A 26,667-nucleotide genomic window follows, 5' to 3' on the forward strand; every position below is an offset into this window, starting at 1 on the left:
TTCTGTCTAACCGCTCTCAAGTACGAAAGGTGTGGTGCAGCGGCCAGGGCAGCTGACTTCAGAGCACAGAGTTCACAGTTTGATCCCAGACGGCAGCTCAGCTCAGCACCATGTGACTCTGGGCAATAGCTCATTTAATTTTCACGACGGCCCTCAGCACCTTGAGACTCGTAAGGGTGAGTAGTTTGCGCTTTACAAATACAGATTTATGTATTTATTTTATTTAAGTAGTTAGTGTCCCATGTTCACTGGATTCAAAGCAGTCTGGTTTCCAGAGGGCCCTGTCCTGTTCAGTCTTCATGTGCCAGTCCATGGCAGACTGACTTGTTCCCATGGATTCAGATGTTCCTCCTATGCTGATGGTACCCAGCTGATCTTGGACCTTGCTAACAGCACTGCTCTCCAAACTCTGTCCAAGGTGTGTCTCTCCGCCACTGAGCTTTGGATGAACTGCAACACCCTGTGCATGAATTCCTCCTAAACTGAGATCCTTTTTTTTGGCAACTCAGGACAGTGTGGAAGTGTCTACACATGAACAATGTTAGTGAATACGTAATGATGTTTTATGTTAGGTTTAATAGAGGTACTAAAATAACATGATTGTAGTTTAAACAAATTCAATTTGACGTGCAGATGTGTGTTAATTAATGTAGCTTAGTTGTGCCACATTTTTATAAGTTTGCAGTATTAGTTAATATGGGTGCTATTTGAGGCTGCTCATTCCACTCCTGCTCTCTCCCTTCCCATCCGTTCGCCTGTGATATTTCTCCCCACAGACTCCGTGGAACAAGAAACAAGCTGGTATCAAAGTGCATTTGTCCAATGTTATGTTATGTTATGTTAACCTCCATCTATAACCCGCACGGCTACTCAGAAGTGTCCCGGCGCGAAAGCCAAATGGTGGAGATGGAAGAGGGCTGACCCGGCAACGAGATTACTTAACCCCTTCGGCGCTGATGACGAGCTCAGCTCGTCATCAGTTGCGCCGCTCGCACGCTGATGACGAGCTGAGCTCATCATGTAACGCGGCTTTTTGAAAAAAGCCACGTACGGCGAAAATCGCCGCAGCGCGCATGCGGTTAAATAGTAGGGTTTTTAACTGTTTTTTGAACAACCTAAGGTCCTCGATATTTCGTAGTTCGAAGGGCAGAGCATTCCAAGCCATGGCCGCTCTAACAGAAAGGTTGTGTGTGTAGTGCGATGTGCAAGTATTGTGAATAACTTGCTAGTGTTTGTTAATAGTTTGTAACAAGTCATGGTCTCTCCCACTCTTCCTCTGTACTGGTGCACGCCTGCTTGATTTTAAAAATGCTGCATTGAGTTGAACTTCCTATGACGATGTGTCGCTGAAGCTGCTCGATGCTTTGTAGAAAATGGCAGAGTGCTAACGTGCAATGTTATTACAAAGATGCTCTCATTAGTCAGAGGAAACCATACATGAGCTCACACCAGGCTGAAACTGTGGTTTGGCTAATTTCATATGCAGGATTTGCGCATAAGAACCCCTTGATTCTGGGGGAGCCATAATGTTGGTGATTGTTTTTGGGACTATCCAAATAGCTTGGGATACTGTCCGTTCCTCCTATGTTCATTGGGACTTAGAATGATTCTGATTTCTGACTGTATATTTTGCATTTGAGCCTTCATGCCATGTGTCTTGCATTTCTATGCACAGCTTGAATTGATAATTTTCCCTGATCTATATCTCAGCTATTTTGTGGTCCAAGTTATTTATTTGCAACTCTGCTGCATCAATGTTGGCCTGATGTTGAGGAGGGCGGTCTTTATTGGAAGATCAAAGATGCTAGAGCGGAACATCTAAGGTAAATTTGGGTCCTCAAAATTTTGGGGTGCATTACATTTTGGGGTTCAGAGTTCTGCCACGACAAATTGAGAGCAGAGGATGGTTACAAAAGAGCCTCTCCTCTTTTGTAGGAGTTCCGCAAAAGATTCGCCCAGGTTTCCCGATCCTCAATACCCAGCACATTGTTCCTCAGAATTTTGGAACTCTACCAATGCTGCAGACTCCAGAGGAGTGATTGGAGCGCATTTCTAAGGGCCCGATTCACAGAACTAACTTAAGACAAAATCCTAAACTTACTACTTTTGGTATTCACAAAAGTTAGGATTTTGTCTTAAAACAGACTTAAGACAGACTTAAGACAGACTTAAGACAGAATTTTGTCTTAAGTCTGTCTTAAGTTTGTCTTAAGACAAACTTAAGACAAAATCCTAACTTCTGTGAATACCAAAAGTAGTAATTTTAGGATTTTGTCTTAAGTTAGTTCTGTGAATCAGGCCCTTTATGTTTTGAAATGTCAGTATAAGTAAGGAGAATTGATTTGCAACTGTAGTACGCATTTGTGAACGGTGTATATGTCCGTGTTTGTGGAATGGACTTCTGCTTCTGTTGTGAGTTGCTTGGATCTGTGATGATGATTGTAGGCTTAACTGGGGGATTGATTACTGTTATGTTGATGTATTATTCATGTTTGTCAAGGTATTTCAAGTTCTTTTATTTGGGTTGGTTTGGATTAGGTATCAGATTAGTGGAAACCCATGATCTCGAGATATATTGGTTTTATGTGTGTGTATAAGGTGGTGTGTAGTGCAAGGGGTTATTACACACATACACGGATACTGATCTAACGAGTTTTCCTTTCAGATTATGTGCTTAATTTGCACAGGTGCAACTTGCTGTTGAGTGCACACGAGGAAGCACACTACTGGGTGGATTGCCCCTGGATGAGAGTCTACCTAGTATGAATTGTGGTTTCAACAGGCTTTCGGTTTTTAGTTCTTCGTTTCGAGTTGGATTCTTGTTTCTGACGTTTGTTTGTTTTGATTGAACTGTCTTACTTGATCTACTGAATTTTCATTCCTATCTGGGGTAAACAGACAGGGGTTTATTTAGTTTATAGGTTTAAAAGTGGTTTTGAAGTTGTTTTCCTGTTCACAGAGAAGTCATACTGTGATTGGTTAGTCAGCCAGGGAGCCATGCTGTGGTTGGTGAGGAGTCACTACCAAGCTGTGCTCTAGTTGGTTGGTTGCTGTCGAAGCTGTGCGGTGATAGGTTGACCTTTGACTGAGCAGCGCTGTGATTGGTTGTTGTTCTCTAGTTCGTTTGTTGTTATTTTGAGGTGATTTTGAGTTTGGTTTAAGTGAAAATAATGGGGAACATGTTGAAAAAGATAAGGGTTCTGTTGTACCTGCAATAAAGTGTCAGAAAATGTCTGCATTTGGAATGATGATGGACATTGGGTTTCACACATATACCTGACTGCTATTGACAAGGATTTACAGTCTTCACAAGAGGGTACTTTTAATACTAGAAAGTTAGATTTCCTTAGACAAACTACGTATGATATGAAATCGATGCCCAGACCTACCCAATTTGAGCATCTAAATTGATGGGATTGTACGGAGAGAAAGAAAGCTAGAAAGAAAATGACAAAACATGTGAAGGGGTCATTTAGACAGTGCCTCGAGAACAAGTGAGACAGACAGGAGAAATTCTTAAGGGAGGATATGATTGAGTGTATAAAGACGGTTTCTGAGAAATAACATTTTGAGAACTTGACAGGAGCCCGAAAGAGTCAGTGCATGCCGCTTATGAGAGGCGTATGTAGATTTTCAGGAAACATCAATCAATCAATCGGGGTTTTAGAGCGCACTACTCACCCGTGAGGGTCTCAAGACGCTGGGGGGGGGGGCAGGGGTGCAAGCAGCTCCATTGGTCATTCGAAGAGCCAGGTCTTGCGGTCCTTTCAGAACTGGTGCAGTTTCGGGCTTTGTCCGATGCAAGGGGAGTTTGTTCCAGGTCTTGGCTGCGAGGTAGGAGAAGGATCTGCCCCCTGCTCTGGCCCTGCGGATGTGAGGGACTGTGGCTAGGGTGAGGTCGGCGGAGCAGAGGTTTCTCTTAGGGGCGTGGAAGGAGATTCGTTCATTGAGGTATTGGGGTCTGGTGTTATGGAGGGCTTTGTAGGTGTGTGTGAGCCGTTTGAAGGTTATTCTTTTTTCGACGGGGAGCCAGTGGAGGTCGTGGAGGTGTTGGGTGATGTGGTCATGTCATGAGATGTCGAGGATGAGTCTGGCTGTGGCGTTCTAGATGGTCTGGAATTTGGGGATGAGCTTTTTGTTGATTCCGGCGTAGAGGACGTTTCCTTAGTCCAGTCTGCTGCTGATGAGTGCTTGGATGAGGTCTTACTGGAGTCGGGGGGATCCATTTGAAGGTCTTGCAAAATATGCGGAGAGTGTTGAATCAGGTGGAGGACACGGCGTTCATCTGGCGGTTCTTGGGGGGCGAAGAGTCAAGTATGATGCCGAGATTGCGTGTGTGATCCATTGGAGGGGTGGGTTTCCGAAGGCGGGAGCCCACCAGGTGTTGTCCCATGCGGAGGGTGTGGAGCCGAGGATAAGGACTTCTGTTTTCTCTGCGTTGAGCTTTAGGCAACTGTTGCTCATCCAGGTTACGACATCTTTCATCCCTTCTCATCAACCTGGCTGATGAAGGGTGTTACCCAGAAACCGGTCCCAGAATACTTGTTTCTGGTTCAAGGAAGACCTGGCTTGACAGTTCGGGATGAACTGTTCCCATGAGGCACAGGGTCAAGACTTATTTGCATATAGCTGGGTCTGAACTGGGGTGGCGAAGTGAGCTAAAGAATGATGATGGATTCAACCCAGATCTGTGACTGGGGGTGAGTGCCTGAAAAGTTTCAGCGCTCCGTCCATCGCCTCCTTGTGTTTGCTTTGTTCGCCCTAAGTTGGCAGGGTATGCCCAGACGTGGGTCCTTTGATCACGTTGCCACTGGATTCAAGATAGCCTGGCTGATGAAGAGTGTTACCCAGAAACCGGTCCCATGATGCTTGTTTCCGGTGCAGGGAAGACATGGCTTGGCAGTTCGGGCTGGACTGTTCCCATGAGGCACAGGGTCAAGACTGATTTGCATATGGCTGGATTTGAACTGAGGTGGCGAAGTGAGCTAAAGAATGATGATGGTTTAAACCCAGATCTGTGACTGGGGGTGAGTGTCTAAAAGGTTTCAGCACTCCGTCCATCATCGCCTTGTGTTGGCTTACCTTCAACAGCCACATATCCAAGATCTCCTTACCTGCTTCTTTTTTTAAGTTGCTTGAAAGATTCTTTCAGTTATTGACAGGATGGTATTCATCCCCTAATGCGCTGCACAACATTGGGTGTCAGACAGATACTAGAGAGAATGTGCAGGAGAAGGTACCGTATTCCATATTGGGCCTGAGTGGAATTTGAATTACTCTGGAGTAATTGGAGCCATTTTGCATTACTCTTTCGGTGAAAAATTTGCAAAAATGACCGGATTATACGAGTTTGCGATTTATGACCAAGTTTGCGAAAACAATCCTACAGCAGGGGCACAGGAACAAAAAACATAGTGAGCACGAGGGTCTGCTGGCTGCTACTCTGCATGTTCTGTTGCATTTAGTGCTATTTTCTTAGAAGAACATGCATCCCTGGATCAATTACGGACGCGATGGTGCATTTTGTAATAAGAAAATAGTGATAAATGCTGGGTTACCCTTCTTATATAATTCTGCATAATCTTACATAATGAAATTATGCTACTGCAAAATGTGGATCTTAAGACCACCTATATGCCATATATGGTGGGACTGCCTCTGCTGAAGGCCTATTTGATGGAAACCTTAGCTTCTAATAAAGATACTGTGGGGTTATAATGAAAGTGGACCCAGCAAATAGCATTCTGGGCTTGCACCAGCTAGACTGTGTGGAGACAGCAACTTCAGAACCTGGAAAATAATTTACTGGTCATTTTTAAATGACCATATTATGTCCATATGACCATATTATGTCCATGGAGACTAAAATCAGTCCCAACACGACATACGTGGTGTTGGCGGCTTTGGGAGCCAATGGCGGTGGAGAGTGTTAGAAGGGCCGATCTCAGAGGGCCAGGTTGTCCTCATCCAACCACCCCGGGACCCACCTCTCCCACAGATCTTGCCGAGTCTTATCGTGAGGTCCTCACCGGGGAGGACTTCGAGTCTAGGATCGTACACACTGAGCTCACACCACAGGTATGAACAGACACTACAACGTTGAATTTCAATGACAAGTTCTTTATATGCAGTAAAAAGAAGGAAGCACTCATATGTACAGAAAGGATCGAGGAGTCACAGAGTCTCTGAGGATTCGGGAAGAGGGAAGCGGGACAGTCTTTAGCCTTTGGGCCAGTATGATGCGTACCCTGCGCACAGCTCTCAATCCTCGAGCCGGGGGATACGGGATGATGGTTGCACTGGCTGCTTCACTCACGTCGAGTCGGCTCGGGTCGTGATGGTGGACTCGATGGTCCAGCCGGACCAGAGTACTCCTCGAGCCACGACGAGGTCAGCAGGGCTCGGTCCGGAGAAGGTCTTGAGGAGCCGCGACAGCGTCAGCAGGGCTCAGGTGGTCACTAGTTCAAGCTCGAGCCGCGACAGCGTCAGCAGGGCTCCGAGGTCTTTGCAAGGTCGAGCCGCGACAGCGTCAGCAGGGCTCCGATGGTCTTAGAGAGGACGAGCCGCGACAGCGTCAGCAGGGCTCCGAGGTCTTAGAGAGGACGAGCCGCGACAGTGTCAGCAGGGCTCCGATGGTTACGAGTTCAGCTCGAGCCGCGACAGCGTCAGCAGGGCTCAGGTGGTTCAGTTCCGTGTTGCGAAGAGGGAGCCGCGACAGCGTCAGCAGGGCTCAAGGATGCGAGGTTTAGTTCGTCTTAGGGTCAGCCGCGATCCGATCAGCAGGGCTTCAGGTCCAAGATACAACTGTCCGCTAGTTGTCGAGCGGGCCCCGATATAGTCCATTGGCCCTTTGATCTCCGGACCCTCGCAGGCGGAGGTCTGATGCCCTGGGGGCTGGTCGTTGGCGAGGTCCGGCGGTTGGCTCTTTGATCCTTTGACGATGGGTCCCAGACGCCAGCGGGTCTGGAGCCAGCACTGGGGGAGGCCAGAGGTGTGAACGAAACTGGCCCACAGGGGAAGGCCAGAGGTGTGACAGATACCGGTCTCTCAGGGGAGGCCGGAGGTGCCATTGAAACTCCCTGGCTTATCTCACTCGGGGAGCCCTTTACCCCCCAGCCGGGCCTGGCGCGCCTTGGGAGTCTGGGTTTCGCTGGGGCCGGGATCACGCTAGGCCCAGGGAGACAGGAATCTCGAGAAGGAAAAATGGCTGCCGGGCCTTGTGGGGCATGCAAGGTTAGGCGCTCGGAGCCGGGAGTGGGAAGGGATAATCAGGCCTGGTCGTTGGCTACGAAAGACGGGACTTATCGGGAGTCGGACGACCAGGCTCGGGGTGCAGGCTATGCTAACGGGGACGCTGCGCAGGAAACTCAGGGTGCAGGCCCGTGCTCACAGGGTGTGGAGGGGCAGAGCGGACCACGCCACGAGGCCGGGTCCAACAGAGAGATTATAAACACATGTGACTAAAGAAACACGCTTCTTCGTTGCCGTAGGGATGCTTGCTCTGCTACACATGGTGCGGTGGATCGAGAGTTGACATGTCCACCTGGACTATGAGTGTTAAGGATGCTCAATTGACTTAGCCACTCTGGAAAGAGACAAGGAAGTACCCAAGATATCGACTGCAGATGTACAGACCGAAAAGGTATACGTGGCTATTAGGAAGCCAAGGAAGAACGATCCGTCCTTGCGCTTGCGAGGATAGTTGGGGGTTTGTATTCATTTAAGTAAGATATTGGTAGACTAAGGAAGAGTGGTGTACTGCCAAACATATATTACAGTGTAAAACATGTGATTGTATTGGTACCCCCTTAAATGTAAACAAATGCAGAGTAAACAACTGATTTTTCCACTCCTACTTCCAGAGTTTTTCTGACAACTTTTACACATTTAACCATTTATCCACCAGGCGCTTCTAAGTTTTGACAAACCTTTGCAATTTGCGCTTTAGGAGCATGGCTCACCCGTTTTGATATTTGGGTCTGTTTTGGGCCCCTCATCCTGACTGTGGGGGAGGGAGGTGATTCACAGAATCAACAACAAGAGAGCATCAAGGAAATACAATCAAACAAAAAGACTGTGTTAACCATTTCATTACCTGCCTTTGTTACCCCGGTCCAGTCGCTGGTGGTTGAGACGCTCTGGCGCGCTGTCGGAGACACATCTTTGTCACGCTGAGCTGTGGAAAGAAGACATACACGCAGCAATGTTTAGGCTACTGTCTCCAGCCTACCAATGTGATGTGATCAGCAATATCAATGCATCATTTGGTTTTATTATTCAACGGGATAGCTATGTCGAGGATGGTGCAGGACACATGCGGATGCAAGGTGCAACTTTATAATAATAATAATCCACATTTGTAAAGCGCACACTCACCCGTAAGGGTCTCTAGGCACTGGGGGCCGTCGGGGAGACTAAGCAAGCTATTGCCCAGAGTCACATGGTGCTGGGCTAACCTGCGGCCGGCAATCGAACCGTGATCCCCAGATTCCGGAGTCAGTCGCCCCAGCCGCGACGCCACACCTCTGCCAACTTTGGGGCAGATTTATTAAAAAGTGGTGCAACACAGCACAGCAACCGAAGTTGTCATGCTAAGCCAGGGGGAGAGAACATCAGAGACCCGTAGTTACTATGCTTTGTGCATCTACTCTCTGCCCCAGCACTGGAGCATTTTAGACAGTCCACACACACCTGTAAACCATAGTGCAAAGGTGTGTGCATGAAGTCTTGCACAGGTTTCATATTGGGAAGGCGCCCTTCCAGTACAAAATACTAAGCATAGATAAAGTTTTTAAAATGTCATACGTTGGATATGGGCTCTACAGTGCAGCACACATGCAATATGTAAAAAGGTGGCAGAAATTAAAGCATTGCATTTTCTTAAAGCCTGCCTCAAGGAGGTGTTAAGTTTTGGTTCAAAGCTGTGCCTGAAATGTTTAGTAGGCAGGACTTTGCATCAAAAACCATGGGTGGTAGCGCGTACCACCAATGGGACACCCCCTTGATGTAAAGCATTACAAAGCTGTGCAAAGCACTATTTGTGTTACATTTAGGGCAGTTTACAGGATCCAAAATGGTTTGCACTGGAATGTAAAGAGTTAATGGAGCTTTGCACATGTTTGCAAAAAGTCACTTGCTTACTGTGTCATGAACTTTAGCCTCTAAAGTCTATCGGCACAGAGAAAGAATAGTTCTGGCCTCGTGCTAGGCTGGACCCTTCGAACAGGGGCTGTATCCGCGAAACCTATATTCTTTTAAATTGATATAAGAACTGCCTTCGGCCTTGACCATCATGTTTCTTCCATGGTACCCACCTGTGTCATGTGCCTCCTGCTCAACAGAGACCTGAGCCAGTCACACTCCTTGTCGAGAGTGGGGACAGGTGAAAGCTCATCAGACTTTCCCTGGTCCAACACGGCTCAGAGAGATGCTGTGTCTTAGGACTGGATGGTGTAGTTTGGTACCCCTGGATCACCTGGGTCACCGCATCATCTTTGTGTTTAGCTAATGAGCAAGTGTTGGCCAGTTATGTCATATGCGCATAGAAACTGCCAACCAGCTCCTGCAGCGCTTGCTTTGCTTGGTGAACTGCGGATCTTTCAGAGCGCCCGTTTACATGGGGGTGATACATGCTCTTCAGGCCAACATTGCTGTGCCAGTGTCATGCCTGGCACCGGTGTTAGGTACAAACATAGGGCCCTATTCACAGAATGAACTTAAGACTCAATCCTAAACTTACTACTATTTTGGTATTCACAGAATGCACTTACTACTTTTGGCATTCACAGAATTAACTTACTACTTTTGGTATTCACAGAAGTTAGGATTTTGTCTTAAGTTTGTCTTAAGACAAACTTAAGACAGACTTAAGAGAGACTTAAGACAGACTTAAGGCAGACTTAAGACAAAATCCTAACTTCTGTGAATACCAAAAGTAGTAAGTTAATTCTGTGAATGCCAAAAGTAGTAAGTGCATTCTGTGAATACCAAAATAGTAGTAAGTTTAGGATTGAGTCTTAAGTTCATTCTGTGAATCGGGCCCTTCCTCTGTACCTCCTCGGCACCAGAATCTGTGGGTAGGGAGCCCTCCTCTGCCCTGTGACGAGTCACCACAAGGTAGTTTGTAGAATGCATCTTCCAAAGACGGCATCTTGGTGCCTGAGAAAGTCAAATGAAGGACAAAGGCAGACAGCGAAGCAAGGTGTCCCTCAAGCTCGTAGGTGCGTAAGGTAATCCCCTGCTTACAGAGGAGAGTAAATGCCTATGATGCAGTCAGTCAGTCAGTCAATAAACTTTATTCGGTTTTTGTTTGCAAAACCATAAAAGTTACACAAATACAATACATGAAAACAGTAAGTTAATTAACAGAATTTTTAAGAAACAAACTCTGTTACCACACAATAGAACTTCTAAAACATGTCTTATACAGTGCCTAGATTTCATAGATGCTTTTAAAAACCCTACTATAAAAATAATACAATCATCCGTCAACAATTGAAGATACACAAGGGCTGGTCTGACTTGAATAAAATTCATTTGTTTTTAAATAGGAACTAAAAAGTGCCTCGTGGGGACTTTATACAATTTACAAAAGATGCAAAAACACTATGACCGCCACACTCAGGGGCGGAGCGCGTCACTGCTGTCCTCTCTACGTGTTTGCCATCTGAGCTTCTGAGAGTGGCCAGCTGGTGATCTCAGGAAGACAGTTCAGTCCAAAAGGTTGTCTCTAGACCACAAAGTCTCGGAAACGGAACCGACATGGGAACAAAGTCCGCCTCATACCATCCGATAAAAGCAGAAGTTACGTCATCCTGGAACCTTCAGATACAAGCAATTTTTTGCAAAATGGGCACAGACCGCAGAGTTGAGCACGTGGTCTCAGGCGACAGAGCACGTGCCGCACAGTGATGAAGTGCGTCATTGGTGGTCATGTGACCGGCGTGAGGGGGGGGAGGGGCACAGGGAGGAGTGGAGAGCTCAAAACATGCACTAGGATCCAGGAATGTTGTAAGCAGAGTATTAAAAGGGAGGCTCAGTTCTTCAGACAGAGGCAGGCCGTGGTCTCTGCTCGATGGAAAATATGGAATTCCAGAGTCTGGGAGCTGTAACGTGGAAGGCCCTGCCGCCACTCCTGGCTGTGCTGAAGCCTCGCGCCACTGGCGCAGCGGTCACAAACTGGTGCGTTTAGTGAGCACCTGTCACCGGGTACACTTGGGGCTAGATGTAGGTAAATCATTTTTACCGATTCTAAAATACCGAATTTTACTGATTCGGTATTTTAGAATCGGTAAATCTGATGTAGGCAAATTTTCAGTATTTTTACCGAATCGGTAAGATTCGGTAATTACCAAATCAGTAATTGCCATTCATTCCTATGGGCCTGGAGGTATGAATGTCAATTACCGAATCGGTAATTACCGATTCGGTAAGTACCGAATAATTCAAGGGTGGCAGGGTGTCACTTTGACACCCTGTTTCACCCCTGATTAGGGCTTGCCCTTAGGGCATGTATGTGTGCCACATGGCACAGGTGTACATGCACAGATTTGCATATAGACAGGTATCCGTTATTTACCACCAACTATTAGTTGGTGGTAAATAACGAATCCTTAAAGCCCTGTGACACTGTTTACAGTGCCACCTACATCTGAAAATGCAGATTCGGTAATTTTACCAAATCGGTAAATTTACCGATTCGGTAAATTTACCGATTCGGTAGAATTACCGAATCTGTATTTTTAGATGCCCTACATCTCGGTATCCAAATACCGATCCGTAACGGCAGAAAAACGGTATTTTCGGCCGTTACCAACCGGTATTTGGATACCTACATCTGGCCCTTGGTTCCTTCATGACGGACAACGCGGCACCTTTCATTGCAAGCTGCCATCCTCTATTGAGGGAGGGCGGGGTGCCAGCATTCACATAAGACATGCCCCAGTCTCAGGGTGGACGATGGACCCCGCTGAGGCATGCTCTTGGGCTCAGGGTGGACGATGGACCAGGCAGGGGGGTGTCCTCAGTTTGGGTGGACAGTGCAAGACATTCCATCAGTCTCAGGGTGGACAATTGCCCACACTGAAACATGCCTTCAGTTTCAGGGTGGGCGATGGACCATACAGGGGGTGCCCTCAGTCTCGGGTGGACAGTTCAAAACATTCCTTCAGTCTCAGGGTGGACAATGGACCACGCTGAAGCATGCACTCAGTTTCAGACTGGACAATGGATTGCGCTGAAGCGTGCACTCAGTCGCAGGGTGGACAATTCAAGCCAAGTACTGTTTCTCTGGTTCAAAAATAGACCACACAGAGATTCGCTCTCAGTCTCTGAGTGGACAATGGACCACGCTGAAGCATGCCCTCATTCTCATGGTGAACCGGGGGCTTTGCAGAGGAATGCCTTTAGTCTCAAGGTGGGCAGTTCAAGATGGTAACCAGTCAAAATATCGAGTTTTTAATTTCGACTAGACATAATATCGAGTCAAAAATATAGAATAGACATAATATCGACTAGACATAATATAGACTACCAAAATATCGACTAGAAAATGTTAATATCGAATAGAATGGACATAATATCGAATCAAAAAATATAGAATGGACATAATATCGACTAGACATAATATAGACAACAAAAATATCGATTTTTAGGTAAGTTAATATTAATTTTTATTTTTTGAGTAATATAATTCTGTAGCGGGTTGCGGGTTTATAGGGGAATAGGGTGGGAAGTAATTTAATTATAATTAATAAAATATGTTAATGTATTTATTATTTATTTAGAATTAATTGTTAATTAATTATTAATTGGTAAATAATTAAAATATAATTGGTAATTAATTTTAATTGATTAATTGATAAATATTTTAATTATAGTCATTTATTTTCTGTAGCGGGTTGTGGGTTTATAGGGGAATAGGGTGGGAAGTAATTTAATTATAATTAATTAAATATGTAAATTAATTGGTAATTATTTTGAATTAATTTCTCATTAATTTTTAATTGATAATTAATTAATTGTTAATTGATAATTAATTTTAATTAATTGTTTAATTGACAAATATGTGAATAATATTTTTTTTCTTCAGTGGGTTGTGGGTTTATAGGGGAATAGGGGTGGGAATTAATTTAATTATAATTAATGAAATATGTTAACTAATTAAGTGATTGGTATTTATTTTGAATAAATTGTCAATTAATTTTTAATTGGTAATTAATTATTTTTTAATTGATATTTAATGTTTATTAATTGATTAATTGATAATTATGTGAATAATATTATTTTATTTTTAGCAGCGGGTTGTTGCTTTATAGGGGAATAGGGTGGGAAGTAATTTAATATAATTAATTTAACATGATAATTAATTAATTGGTATTTATTTAAAATAAATTGTTAAATAATTTTTTATTGGTAATTAATTAATTCTTAATTGGTAATTAAAATTTATTAATTGATTAATTTATAATTATGTGATTTATAATAATTTATTTTCACTAGAGTGGGGATATTAAAATTTACCCTTACGCTATCCAACGGTTTCCCTACTGTTGCACTCGCTGGAGTGGGAATAGTAATTTTTACCCCTACGCTATCCAACGCTTTCCCTACTGTTGCACTCTCTGGAGTGGTAATAGTAATTTTTACCCCTACGCTATCCAACGCTTTCCCTACTGTTGCCCTCGCTGGAGTGGGAATAGTAATTTTTACCCCTACGCTATCCAACGCTTTCCCTACTGTTGCACTCGCTGGAGTGGGAATAGTAATTTTTACCCCTACGCTATCCAACGCTTTCCCTACTGTTGCACTCTCTGGAGTGGTCATAGTAATTTTTACCCCTACGCTATCCAACGCTTTCCCTACTGTTGCACTTACTGGAGTGGGAATAGTCATTTTTACCCATATGCTATCCAACGCCTTCCCTACTGTTGCACTCTCTGGAGTGGGAATAGTAATTTTTACCCCTACGCTATCCAACGCTTTCCCTACTGATGCACTCGCTGGATTGGGAATAGTAATTTTTACCCCTACGCTATCCAACGCTTTCCCTACTGTTGCACTCGCTGGAGTTGGAATAGTAATTTTTACCCCTAAGCCATCCAACGCTTTCCCTACTGTTGCACTCGCTGGAGTTGGAATAGTAATTTTTACCCCTAAGCCATCCAACGCTTTCCCTGCTGTTGCACTCTCTGGAGTGGGAATAGTAAATTTTACCCCTGCGCTATCCAATGCTTTCCCTACTGTTGCACTCGCTGGACGTTGGAATAGTAATTTTTACCCCTACGCTATCCAACGCTTTCCCTACTGTTGCACTCTTTGGAGTGGGAATAGTAATTTTTACCCCTACGCTATCCAACGTTTTCCCTACTGTTGCACTCGCTGGAGATGGAATAGTAATTTTTACCCCTACGCTATCCAACGCTTTACCTACTGTTGCATTCGCTGGAGTGGGAATAGTAATTTGTACCCTTACGGTATCCAACACTTTCCCTACTGTTGCACTTGCTGGAGTGGGAATAGTAATTTTTACCCCTACGCTATCCATCGGTTTCCCTACTGTTGCACTCTTTGGAGTGGGAATAGTAATTTTTACCCCTACGGTATCCAACGCTTTCCCTACTGTTGCACTCGCTGGAGTGGGAATAGTAATTTTTACCCCTACGCTATCCAACGCTTTCCCTACTGTTGCACTTGCTGGAGTTGGAATAGTGATTTTTACCCCTACGGGATCCAACGCTTTCCCTACTGTTGCACTCACTGGAGTGGGAATAGTAATTTTTACCCCTACGCTATCCAACGCTTTCCCTACTGTTGCACTCTTTGGAGTGGGAATAGTAATTTTTACCCATACACTATCCAACGGTTTCGCTACTGTTGCACTCTTTGGAGTGGGAATAGTAATTTTTAGCCCTACGCTATCCAACGCTTTCCCTACTGTTGCACTCTTTGGAGTGGAAATAGTAATTTTTACCCCTACGCTATCCAACGCTTTCCCTACTGTTGCACTCTGTGGAGTGGGAATAGTAATATTTACCCCTACGCTATCCAAAGCTTTCCCTACTGTTGCACTCTCTGGAGTAGGAATAGTTATTTTTAACCCCTACGCTATCCAACGCTTTCACTACTGTTGCCCTCACTGGAGTGGGAATAGTAAATTTAAACCTCTCGCTATCCTACGGAAAAAATATTGTATATGTTTTGTTATTAATATGTATATATAGATATATATATATATATATATTTAAAAATATATATTTTTTTTAAGTTACAATAATTATTTAATAATTTTAAGTTTATTTAAGTATTTTAAGTGTGTTTAAATTAATTATAATTATTATTATAGTACTTTAAAATTACTTTTAAGATATTTTAAAAAATCGATATTTTGACTGTCTATATTTTTTCCTATCGATATTTTGGAGTCGATATTTTTGTACTTAACTGTTTGTAGATAGGAAGTCGATATTTTGGCATTCTATATTTTTACCTCAATATTTTGGTAAGTCGATATTTTGACTGTCGATATTATGTCAGTGATCCGTTCAAGATATGTCTTCACTTTCAGGGTGAAAACAAAAAGCAATAGGGTGGACAATGGACCCGCTGAAACATGTCCTCATTCTCAAGGTGGGCGACGGACTGCGCTGAAGCATGTTCTCGTTCTCAAGGTGGGCGATGGACTGCGCTGAAGCATCCCTTCAGTCTCAACGGTGGGCAGTGAACCCCGATGAGGCACCACTTCAGCCTTTGGCTCTCAGGGTGGGCAATGGACCATGCTGAAGCATGGCCTCACTTTCAAGGTGGGCAATGGTCCACACTGAAGCATCCCTTCAGTCTCAGGGTGGGCAATAGACCCCGCTGTAGCACCACTTCAGCCATTGGCTCTCAAACTCAGGTGGACAATGGCTCACGCTGAAGCATCCTTATCTCAGGGTGGGCAATGGACCGCACTGAGGCAGGCCCAAAGTTTCAAGGTGGGCAATAAACCATGCTGAAGCATGCCCTCAGTCTCAGGGTAAGCAGTTCAAGACGGTCCCTCAGTCTCAGGGTGGACAAATATACTATTGGCTTTGAATTACTAAAACGTGAAGACATACACAGGACACATCCTCAACCCCATCTTCACAGCCAGCAACAAGGTGAAGTTCTGCCACCTCACTGGGCTCACTTGGACAGACCACTCCATCGTCCACTTCTTCATCGATGCACCACCCCCTCCCCGCAGCAAAGGCTTCTAACAAGATGAGTTGGTCTAACTGCTAGGGCGATCGACCTTGGAGCTGGGGAACCAGGTTCGCGTCTCGGGAGGGACGCACAACATCCTGTGATTCTGGGCAAATCACTTCATCTCCCCGTGCCTAACAAAAATGTATGTGTCCTCATGTAACGCAACTGGTGCTCGTGTAAAGCGATCTGATACCCGATACATTCGGGTCAAGTTCACGCTAAAGAAAACTAAATAAAATAAAAATAAAAATTATTTTTTAAAAACCCAGACATAGCTGGAACAAGATAAAGGATACAGACTGGACCAACACCCTCATTGCCCACCAACCAAACTTCCTCGCCTACCTGCATACCAACATCAAAGCCTTCAACAACAAGATCACTACTGGCGCAGACGCTCTAGCCCCCATGAAGAATGTCAGACACTCAAGAACCAATAAATGAGCCAGCTGGTACACCGAAGACCTTAAAAATCAAAAGGCCACTGAAACAGCTGGAGAGAAAATGATGAACCGGCTGGGATGCCACCTCAAGAAACACAAGTCCACGCTCAGGAAATATCACATTCACCTCAACGAGCCAAGAAAATCAGCCCTCGCTCTCAAACTGCTCAACACATCCATCAAAGGCAGAGAGAGCTTCAACACCATCAAAGAATTCTCCATCCCACCAGCCGCCAACAACCCAATCACCCCTTCGTAAGCCTCTGAGAGAACCTCTCCAATTTCTTTCACACAAAAAATCCTCAATATCTACATCAGCTTCGACCCCGTTCACAAGACACAAGAACTCATCAACCTGCTGCCCACCACTACCAAATCGAACCACCACATCGCAAACTGGAAACCCATCACCCCAAAAGATACAGCAGAAATCAGGCAAACAATCCATTCAATTTTATTCAAGATGTCTTGTACAACACGCAGCTACCCCAAAAGGTTTTCCAGCATTTTCCAGTGATGAGATAGCCTACAAGGTCTTGGCAAACCATATCAGAGTTAGAATACATGAGTCTTTAGTATTTTCCAAATAGAGATTACTAGCTGGGCCAGTCTCAGATTGGCGGCAGACAGGGTGTTATACAATTTAGCAGTCAGAAAGGCAAAGGAACGGCCGCCACATCTCACCTTTTTGACCTCCGGGACGGTCAACAGCAATGAGTTCTCAGAACGTAATGACCACTTGGGCGTGTAAGTGTAAAGTAGTCTTCGAATCGGAAGCGGGGCCTTTTCCTTGCATCGCCCGATGGGCCATACATAGAACCTTGAAGTGTATCCTCTTTTGTATTGGGAGTGAATGCAACGCCGCCAATACTGGAGCTGCTGAGTGATGTTTGGGGAGCTTGAAGAGTAGGTGTGCGGCGGCATTCTGAATGATTTGTAGGCATTTTAGGACATATTGAGGACTTCCCAGGAATAGGGAGTTGCACTAGTCAAGCCGGGAATTAATTCATCTCTGTATAATCACAGTTTTGGAAGGCGGTGGTAGCCACTGCATAACTTTTCTTAGTGTTCGCAATAGTCCATAACAGGTTGAGGAGAGTTTTTGGGTTTGGTTTTCCATAGTGAGCTACCTGTCCAGCCAGAAACCGAAGCTTTCTCCTAGAGTTGAGGGCACTGGTCGCTCCTCAAGGCATAGAGGCCAGAACAGTTCTCTCCATCAGGACATGTTGTTGCTGACAACCAGCAGCTCTATCTTCCTGCCATTAAGTTTGAGGCTACTGTCTGTCATCCATTTGGTACTTCCTTAAGACAGACATTCAAGTCCCTGGATGCCTGATGAGATAAGTTGGCAGGGTATGCTCAGACGTTGAGTCCGTTGCTCACTTTGCCACTGGATTCAAGCTAGCCGGGCTGAAGACGACTGAAATGCCAGAAACCGGTCCTCGGAAGCTTGTTTCCGGTCCAGGGAAGGCATGGCTTGGTAGTTCGGGCTGGACTGTTCCCATGAGGCACAGGGTCAGACTGATTTGCATATGGCCATGTCTGAACTGGGGTGACAGAGTGGGCTAAAGAACGGTGATGGATTAAACCCAGATCTTTTGACTGGGTGTGAGTGTTTGATTGGTTCAGATGCTCCGTCCATCGCCACCCCCTTTTATACCGAGAATCAGGGGTGAGCACAAGGGTCAATTGAGTATCATCAGAATATGGAAATCCGTATTTGTAAAGAGCGAACTGCTCACCCTTACGGGTCTCAAGGCGCTGGGGGCCGTTGTGGAAATTAAGTGAGCTATTACTCAGAGTCACATGGTGCTGAGCTGAGCTGCCGCAGGAGCCGGGGATCGAACTGTGAACCGTGTGCTTCGAAGTCAGCTGCTCTGGCCACTGCACCACACCTCTCCACCTTTACAAAAACTGATTTATATTTAGGATCTTCATTAAAATTGGGTAAATTACATTGCCTCCTTCTTGTAAGACATCAAGTGGGGCTTTGGCCATTGGAGTCAGATTTTATGGAGAGTAGGATGGACCAAAAGTTATCTGTGTTTAGAGACGGGAAAGTGGTCAACTGGGCTGTTGTTATTGGTTCTTCAAGGGAGGTTGGACAAGGTTATTCTCCCCACCAACCCTTGCCCCCACCGTATCGACAACCTAAGAGGAACTCTGATCAGCTCCCAACTCGCCACCATCATCAGCACCTCCATCGAAAGTGGAACCTTCCCGGACAACTGGAAACATGCAGAAATCACAGCTCTCCAGAAAAAGCCCACGTCAGACCCAAAAGAGCTCAGCAATGACAGACCCATCTCACTCTTGCCCTTCCCATCTAAAGTCATAGAGAAAGCTATTAATAAACAACTTTCCAACCATCTTGGACAACACCACCTACTAGACATCTCACAGTCTGGATTGAGCAGCAACCACAGCATGGACCCCTCTCTCACCGCAGTGACTGACAACATCTGGACCATCATGGACAAAGGGGAAACCGCAGCACTTATAATACTCGACCTCACCGCAGGCTTCAACACTGTCTCCCACAGCACCCTCATCACAAGACTCCACAACTCTGGAGTATACGGATCCGCCCTGAGTTGGCTGGCCCCTTTTCTTTCCAAAAAGACCCTGCAAATCGGGCGTCCGCCCTACACTTCTGAACCCAAAAACCTAATCTGCGGAGTCCCTCAAGGATCATCGCTGAGGCCTACCTTCTTCAAGATCTACATGGTGACATTGCTCCACGTCATAAGATCCCATGAATCAACATTGTCTCCTACACAGACGACACCCAGCTCGCCCTCTCCCTCACAGACAACAACCACACCACTAGGACTAACTTCACCTCCTGCATGCCAAACGTAGCAAACTGGAAGAAACACAACCCCCTAAAACTCAACATGGTTAAAACACAAGTCCTGATCTTCAGGAATAGGAACTCTCCATGGGACTCCTCCAGCTAACCAACAGATCTGAGATCCACACCCACCCTCGCAGACCACACTCAGCCTCATCTTGGACGACTGACTCACAGTCACAATAGCCAAACAAGTGAACACCATCACCTCCTTCTGCTTCTTCATCCTACTTATGCTCTGCAAAATATTCTAGTGGCTCCCCACTGACACCGGACGCACAGTCACCCAGGCCCTCATCACCAGAAGACTAGACTATAGCAATGCACTTCATGCCAGCATTAACATTGAACTCATACAGAGACTGCAGACCACCCAGAAAACCACCTCCAGACTCATCCCAACATCAGCCGCAGTGCATACATCACGTCTGACCTCACAGAGCTACACTGACTACCAATTCATAAGCGATGCCAACTCAAGCAGCTCACCCATGCACACAAAGCCCTCCACAACATCGGACCTGCCTACCTCAACCATTGCCTCAACTTCAACCAACCCACCAGGCCACTGCGCTCAGCTACATTCCACCTCGCACAAATGCCCCGCATCCACAGTAGCAAATCAAGAGGGTGCTCCTTCTCCTACATTGACGCCAAATCCAGAACGACCTTCCACACAATGTCAGGAACTCCCCATACCTACTAGAGTTCCGGAAGAAACCAATGGCCAGAGGATTCAATTAGGAGCCTGATCGCCCGACTCAGCTCCTCCATCTCCAGGATACCCTTCAGGTGATTAGCACGTTAAACAAATACGCATAACATGACATACTTTAAATACACATGGATGATTAAACATTTTTAAAGGATATATTAGAAAGAAAGAAAGGGCAAGATTCACAGAACTAACTTAAGACAAAATCCTAAACTTACTACTTTTGGTATTCACAGAAGTTAGGATTTTGTCTTACGTTTGTCTTAAGACAAACTTAAGACAGACTTAAGACAGACTTAAGTTAGGATTTTGTCTTAAGTTTCTCTTAAGTCTGTCTTAAGTCTGTCTTAAGTTTGTCTTAAGACACACTTAAGACAAAATCCTAAATTTACTACTTTTGGTATTCACAGAAGTTAGGATTTTGTCTTACGTTTGTCTTAAGACAAACGTAAGACAAAATTAAGACAGACTTAAGACAGACTAAAGTTAGGATTTTGTCTTAAGTCTGTCTTAAGTCTGTCTTAAGTCTGTCTTAAGTTTGTCTTAAGACACACTTAAGACAAAATCCTAAATTTACTACTTTTGGTATTCACAGAAGTTAGGATTTTGTCTTACGTTTGTCTTAAGACAAACTTAAGACAAAATTAAGACAGACTTAAGACAGACTAAAGTTAGGATTTTGTCTTAAGTCTGTCTTAAGTCTGTCTTAAGTCTGTCTTAAGTTTGTCTTAAGACAAACTTAAGACAAAATCCTAACTTCTGTGAATACCAAAAGAAGTAAGTTTAGGATTTTGTCTTAAGTTAGTTCTGTGAATCGGCTCCATAGGCATTGGTAAAGAAAAGGTTTGGTCCACCCGTCCGAGCACTGAAGAGCACTTCTTTTTGGGCAGGTGCGCATATGTTATCAGGCAAAATTCAGTCATTCAGAAGAGAAGTAATTCACAAGAGAGTCAACGGCTGACGTGGGCTAAGCCATTGCCCCATGTTGTGGTTGGTGGTAGCAAAATGTGAATGACAGTTGAACTGACCAATGGATGAAAATGTCTGATACAAAGTCCCTATATGTATATTTATGTATTTTTAATATATTGGATTTTTTTAATTACATGAGGCAGGCGAAGCAGCTTAAGCTATATCCATGCCAGACCTAAAAAGCAGAATAGTTAATAAATCACATGGAAAGCATATATCCGTGTAAGTAACATACCAGTATTCACAAGAGATCCACCAGTTTCAGGCGATAGCAGCAGGTATAAACACTGATGTACCATAAACATACCTGTGAGAGGGCTCAATCCCATCTTTCAGTTCATAAAAAGGAGTAACAGAGGTGATCAGTCTATTTCAGAATGTTGTTCACCTTTGAAAATAATAAATATAGCGAGGTTTATCAGGGATTGTGCCTAGGGAGGTCGAGCCAAGAGAAAGATAATCACAACAGCGATGCTTACCTTCATCATAAAAGATTCAGGGTACAAAGGTTGTCTAGAAATTGTTAAAAAGACTAGAATTTAACACTGCAGCAAATTAGTGTTCAAGAACTGAACACTCTACACTCTGGTACTCATTCAAGTGGAGGGGCTATTCAAGTGATGAGGGGCTGATATAATTGTTGGTGGACAGAGTAATTACCATTGCCAGGGCGGAGTACTTTACTCCCCCAAGGGCAGTACTCCGCCATGGGGAGGGTACTCCGTCTGTCATATTCAGAGATGTCCGCTGCCCCTGCAGACATCTCTTGCATTTTCAGGAACCGCTGTTATGGCAGTGTATTGTAAGTCTGACGGATGGCTCCGTCAACATGATGGAGCCGTACATCAAACTTACAATGTTTTATTTTTGAAAATAAAATCAACAATGCCCCCCTACCACAGGAGTATTCTTTGCTGGCATGGGGGTTAGTTAAAAGTTTTCACTGCCCCTTATCGCCACGTTTTCATGGTGGTGATGGGCAGTGACAATTGGCCATGTGTCCGCCCAATCTAAATAGGGCGGGCATACACTTGGTCAAACTTCTGTTGGCCCCTCACTCGGATATGCGATGTTACATCGCATGCACTACATCGCATGCGATTATAATGCAGCGGTTACAACGACCGTGTTGTTACAATGCAAACCATTACATCGCAAGTCATTTCTACGACTTGCTGTAGGGGGCACGCTGGACTTAGGAATAGTATAATTTACTATTCCAACTCCAGCGTGTGCAACAGTAGGGAAGGTGTTGGAATAGTGAATTATACTATTTTAGCACCCTTTACAGCAAGTAGTAGAAACAACTTGCAATGTAATGGTTTGCGTTGTAACAACTTGGTCGTTGCAATGACCGCATCGTAGTCGCATGCCTTGTAGCACGTGTGATATAAATGCTGTTTCCACCCTTACTCCATCGGGCTGTCAAAGGTGTGTGTAAGCAGAGGAGACGAAGCAGCCACCATCATCTACACACTGCAGGTTCACTGGACTCTAAATGAGGCAGGAGGACATTCAGGTGGGCGGAAAGAGTACTCCGTCCCCATTACGAGTACCCTTTCCGCCAACAAGTACATCAGCCCCTCAGTCTCTCTTTCTCTCTCACACTCTCTTTTTATTGCTTTTGCTCTCTCTCCCTTCCACCCACTCACCTGTGGGTTCCTTAATGGATGACATCCTGTATCCTACTCAGTTCGGAGGGAAAGTTTCACTTGGACACTCTCCCTTCTGCACTCATACTCCTACGTAGACCACGTCTGTCTAAGAACGCCACCGTCACAAGGCGCACTCTTGCGGCTCACCCACTCATTCTAGGGGGTTAGGGTGCATGTGGCTGCCTCTACCCACCAGCTCAGTTCTTTACTGGAGGCGTGCAGGTGACTCCCACTTTTCTCTGTGTCAGATTCCATAGGGTAGTGCCCATGTGTGTGACCCCCACTTCTCTCCCACAATCTGCCTCTCAGCCTGATCCCAGAGGGGAGGGTCCAAGGACTCCTCTTGGGGGACATTTCTTGTGAGGAGGCACTCTCCCAGGCATGCTTGCGGGAAGCGTCCTTTCAAGCCCTGCCACTCCCACACTTCACTCATTCGATAAAGGCGGTCTCCTGCACTTCCTGAGTCCTCCTCTTCCAGGCATGCCTAAGAGAAAAGAACATGCAAGGAACATGCAAGCCCCCCCCACTTCAGTCATTTGATGAACGAGGTCTCCAGCACTTCCTGGGCCCTCCTCTTCCAGGCATGCTTGAGGGAAAGGAACATCAAGCCCCCCCATTGCAGTCATTGGGTAAGGTAAGGTTCATACTATCCCTGACTCCCACCCTCAGTTATTTGCTAAAAGGAGGTCTCCTGCACTTCCAGCTCTTTCCTCTCCCATGCCTTCTTGCAGGAAGAATCCATGCAAGCCCTGCCCCCTCGCACCCCCACCTCAGTCATTGGGTGAGGGAGGGTTCATTCTATCCCTGCCCCCTCTCCCCCAGTCTCCTGCACTTACTGTTCCCTGCTCTTCCAGTCACTGCACTGAGAATGACTCACTTGCAGCATGCCCCTTCTCCTGTGAAAGAACAATGCTTGCAGTAAGTATTACACTTTTAGGATATTTTGTCAGAAACTGGAAATCCGTTCATAATGCTCTATAAAAGCAGAAGTTCTCTGATGACATCTTTTAAAAACAAAACTAGGATTTCAGAAAAAGTTTCAAGATTTTTCTTCTTTCAAAAGTTGCATTGAATTTAGAAATCATCATTAGTTTACTTTTCTTCTGACAACAAGGCCATAAACACAGACAAAGGTGAAGCAACAACAGTAACTCATAAGATACAATCCCTTCAATAATTCATGTTAAAGTAGCAACTGTCTCTGCCTCCAGTGAAGCTTCCTACTACATGGGTGTCACTGAGGGGTCCTATGTTGTTGTAGCTGTATCGCTCCAATCTTGCTAAAAGTTCAGTAACTCATTTAGGGCCATATGTATCAACATTCCGTTTTGCGATTTCTAAGTAGCGATTTTTAAGGAATCGCTATTTAGAAATCGCAAAATGGTATGTATGTAGAAATTCGCTTCTTGTTAGCGATTCCTTGAAATTCCTTAATTGCGATTAGCAAATTGCTAATCGCAATTAAGGAATAATTTCCCATTCATTTCCATGGGCCAGGAGGCCCATAGGAATGAAGGGGAAATTTGCGATTCGCAATATGCTAATCGCAAATTAAGAATATTTTCAAGGGTGCAGGGGTGTCCAAAGAACACCCTGTTGCACCCCTGAAATCTGCATGGGTGCACATGTGGCGCACATACATGCCCTAAGGGCATGTATGTGCGTCACATGGCACTTTGAAAAATGAAAAAATATGCATTTTGAAAGGAATTCGCAACTTACCACCAACTGGAAGTTGGTGGTACTTTGCGATTCCTTAAGGCCAATTTGCTATTTTTTTTGGGCTTCTTACATTGCATTTAAGGAATCGCAAAATTTGCGATTCCTTAAATGCAATCGCAAGATAAAGAATCGTAAATTTAGCGATTCCTTATTTTTCAAGCAGATTTCCTTGATGCATACCATTAGTCCAAAGTGCATTCGCAAACGCCGAAATTCGCAGAATTTCGGCGTTTGCAAAGTCAATTTGGCTTGATACATATGGCCCTTAGTACACAAGACTATTGCAAATATCACATTCATAGCCAGGTTTATCAAGGTTTGGCGTCACCCGTGCATGACACAAGGGGGCGCAAGGGCGATGGAAAACCCAGGTGAGGTGTATACAGCCACAGAAGGCCGCCCTGAGTGGCCCTGCGAGGCTTGATAAATCCGGAGTAACGCAACGCAGCGCGAATAGCGTTACTCTGCGGTAGGGAGGTGTCCCATGGATGGAGCCAGGGTGTTCCCACGGATCCACCCATGGATTTTGGCGCATTTCTCGATTTACCATTAGTGGTAGATCTGAGAATGCGTCAAAATACTACGCCTCCCCGGGTGAGACGTAACTAGGAGAAATATCTTTTATTTCTCCTCATTTATTACCTCTTCTTATGTGTGCTGTATTCTGTAGAACACGTAGAAAGCGCAAAATGCCTTTCAGGATTGCTTTCGTGTATGAAGTTCTCCCATTCTGCACAAACACAATCCTGCTTACAACGCTGGCATCATTGCACCATGACGCAACGGTGCCTGTTTTGGCGCTCGGCAACGAAAAGTGCACCAGCGCTAGGAAAGGAGAGGAATGCACCGTATTGGTACAGTTGTCTCATCCTGTTTTCTGTCTCTCAGAGTCATACGCAAAATCTCCCGTTTTTTCTCCACTGATGCCCTCAAACTCATTCTTTTGGCCATGATTCTATCCCGCCTTGACTACGGCAATGCCCTATATATAGGCGCTCCGGCTTATGAAATTTGGCGCTTACAATTGATTCAAAATCAAGCAGCACGTCTTATCTATAGGCTTCCTAAGTCCCATCGAGCCACTCCCCTGCTAAAAACGCTACATTGGCTACCCATCTCCCAGCGATCTCTATTTAAGATGGGCTGCCTGATCTTCAGGGCCTTAGCTGGCACTGCTCCAGTTTTTATCAACACGCTGATCTGCGCTTACGTTCCCAGCAGAAGCCTCCGCTCCTCCACGCAGATTCTACAGAACGTCCCTCGTTTTCAGAGGAAAAAATTTGGAGGCATGAGGTTTTCTATCCTTGCCCCCCACCTCTGGAATTCGCTCCCCTTTACCATTAGGTCCGCCCCCACCTATATGGATTTCCGTAAAGCTCTTAAAACCCACCTTTTCTCCCAAGCTTATTCTCCGTAGGAACCTCCCGGTCTCCCCTCAGCTCTGTCACTGCGTAGCGCCAAGAAACCGCATGGTGTTAGAGCGCTCTATAAATCCTTTCAACTTCATAGTGGTAAATACGGTGCGTTCCTGCCCTTTGACACATCGCAGGAAGGTGGCCTGCTGCATTGCATGAAAGAATGATACATCTGCCCCTCAGTGTCTGAAGGGCCAGTCTATCTTTCTTTTGTTTCACCCCTTTCATTAGCTGTGTTTTGTAGCAAAAGAGGCAAAGGAAACAACCTGATATACATAACAATTGCTACTTTTTAAACTGTTTACAATATTAATTTACAAATGTATATGCATTACTTATTTTCTATGATAATCATTGCTGTCTCTTCCCAGCTACCTGCAACAAAAACTCTGCACCAGAGACAGACAGAAACTGTAAAGAGCAGAAGCGAGACGGAGACTGGAGGTCCTGAAAATGAATAAAAAGCGAGACAGCGAAATGGGTTTTTTCCTGCCTAGCCCCTAGACTATGAAATTAGCTCCCAGAATCCATAAGAGCAGCTCTTATCCTCATTTTCTTCGAAAACAAATCTTAACACAAACTTTTTCAGGTTCTTTCTACTGTAGCATTCTCACCCCTTGCAGCTAGGTGCCACTTACACATATTACCCAGAATGCATTTGGAA

General features: G+C 45.1%; 1 protein-coding gene across 1 annotated transcript in view; it reads right to left on the minus strand.

The window, feature by feature from the left end:
• The window catches only part of CD6 (CD6 molecule), a 262,122-nt gene that overhangs the window by 170,433 nt on the left and 65,022 nt on the right, over nucleotides 1-26,667 (minus strand). Inside the window, exon 2 of the mRNA XM_078646382.1 lies at nucleotides 8,096-8,176. Coding sequence (XP_078502508.1) covers nucleotides 8,096-8,176 — 81 coding nt within the window. The remainder of the gene's footprint in view (nucleotides 1-8,095; nucleotides 8,177-26,667) is intronic.

Source organism: Lissotriton helveticus, chromosome 1_1 (assembly GCF_964261635.1).
Source record: "Lissotriton helveticus chromosome 1_1, aLisHel1.1, whole genome shotgun sequence".
In the NCBI taxonomy this organism is placed as follows: domain Eukaryota; kingdom Metazoa; phylum Chordata; class Amphibia; order Caudata; family Salamandridae; genus Lissotriton; species Lissotriton helveticus.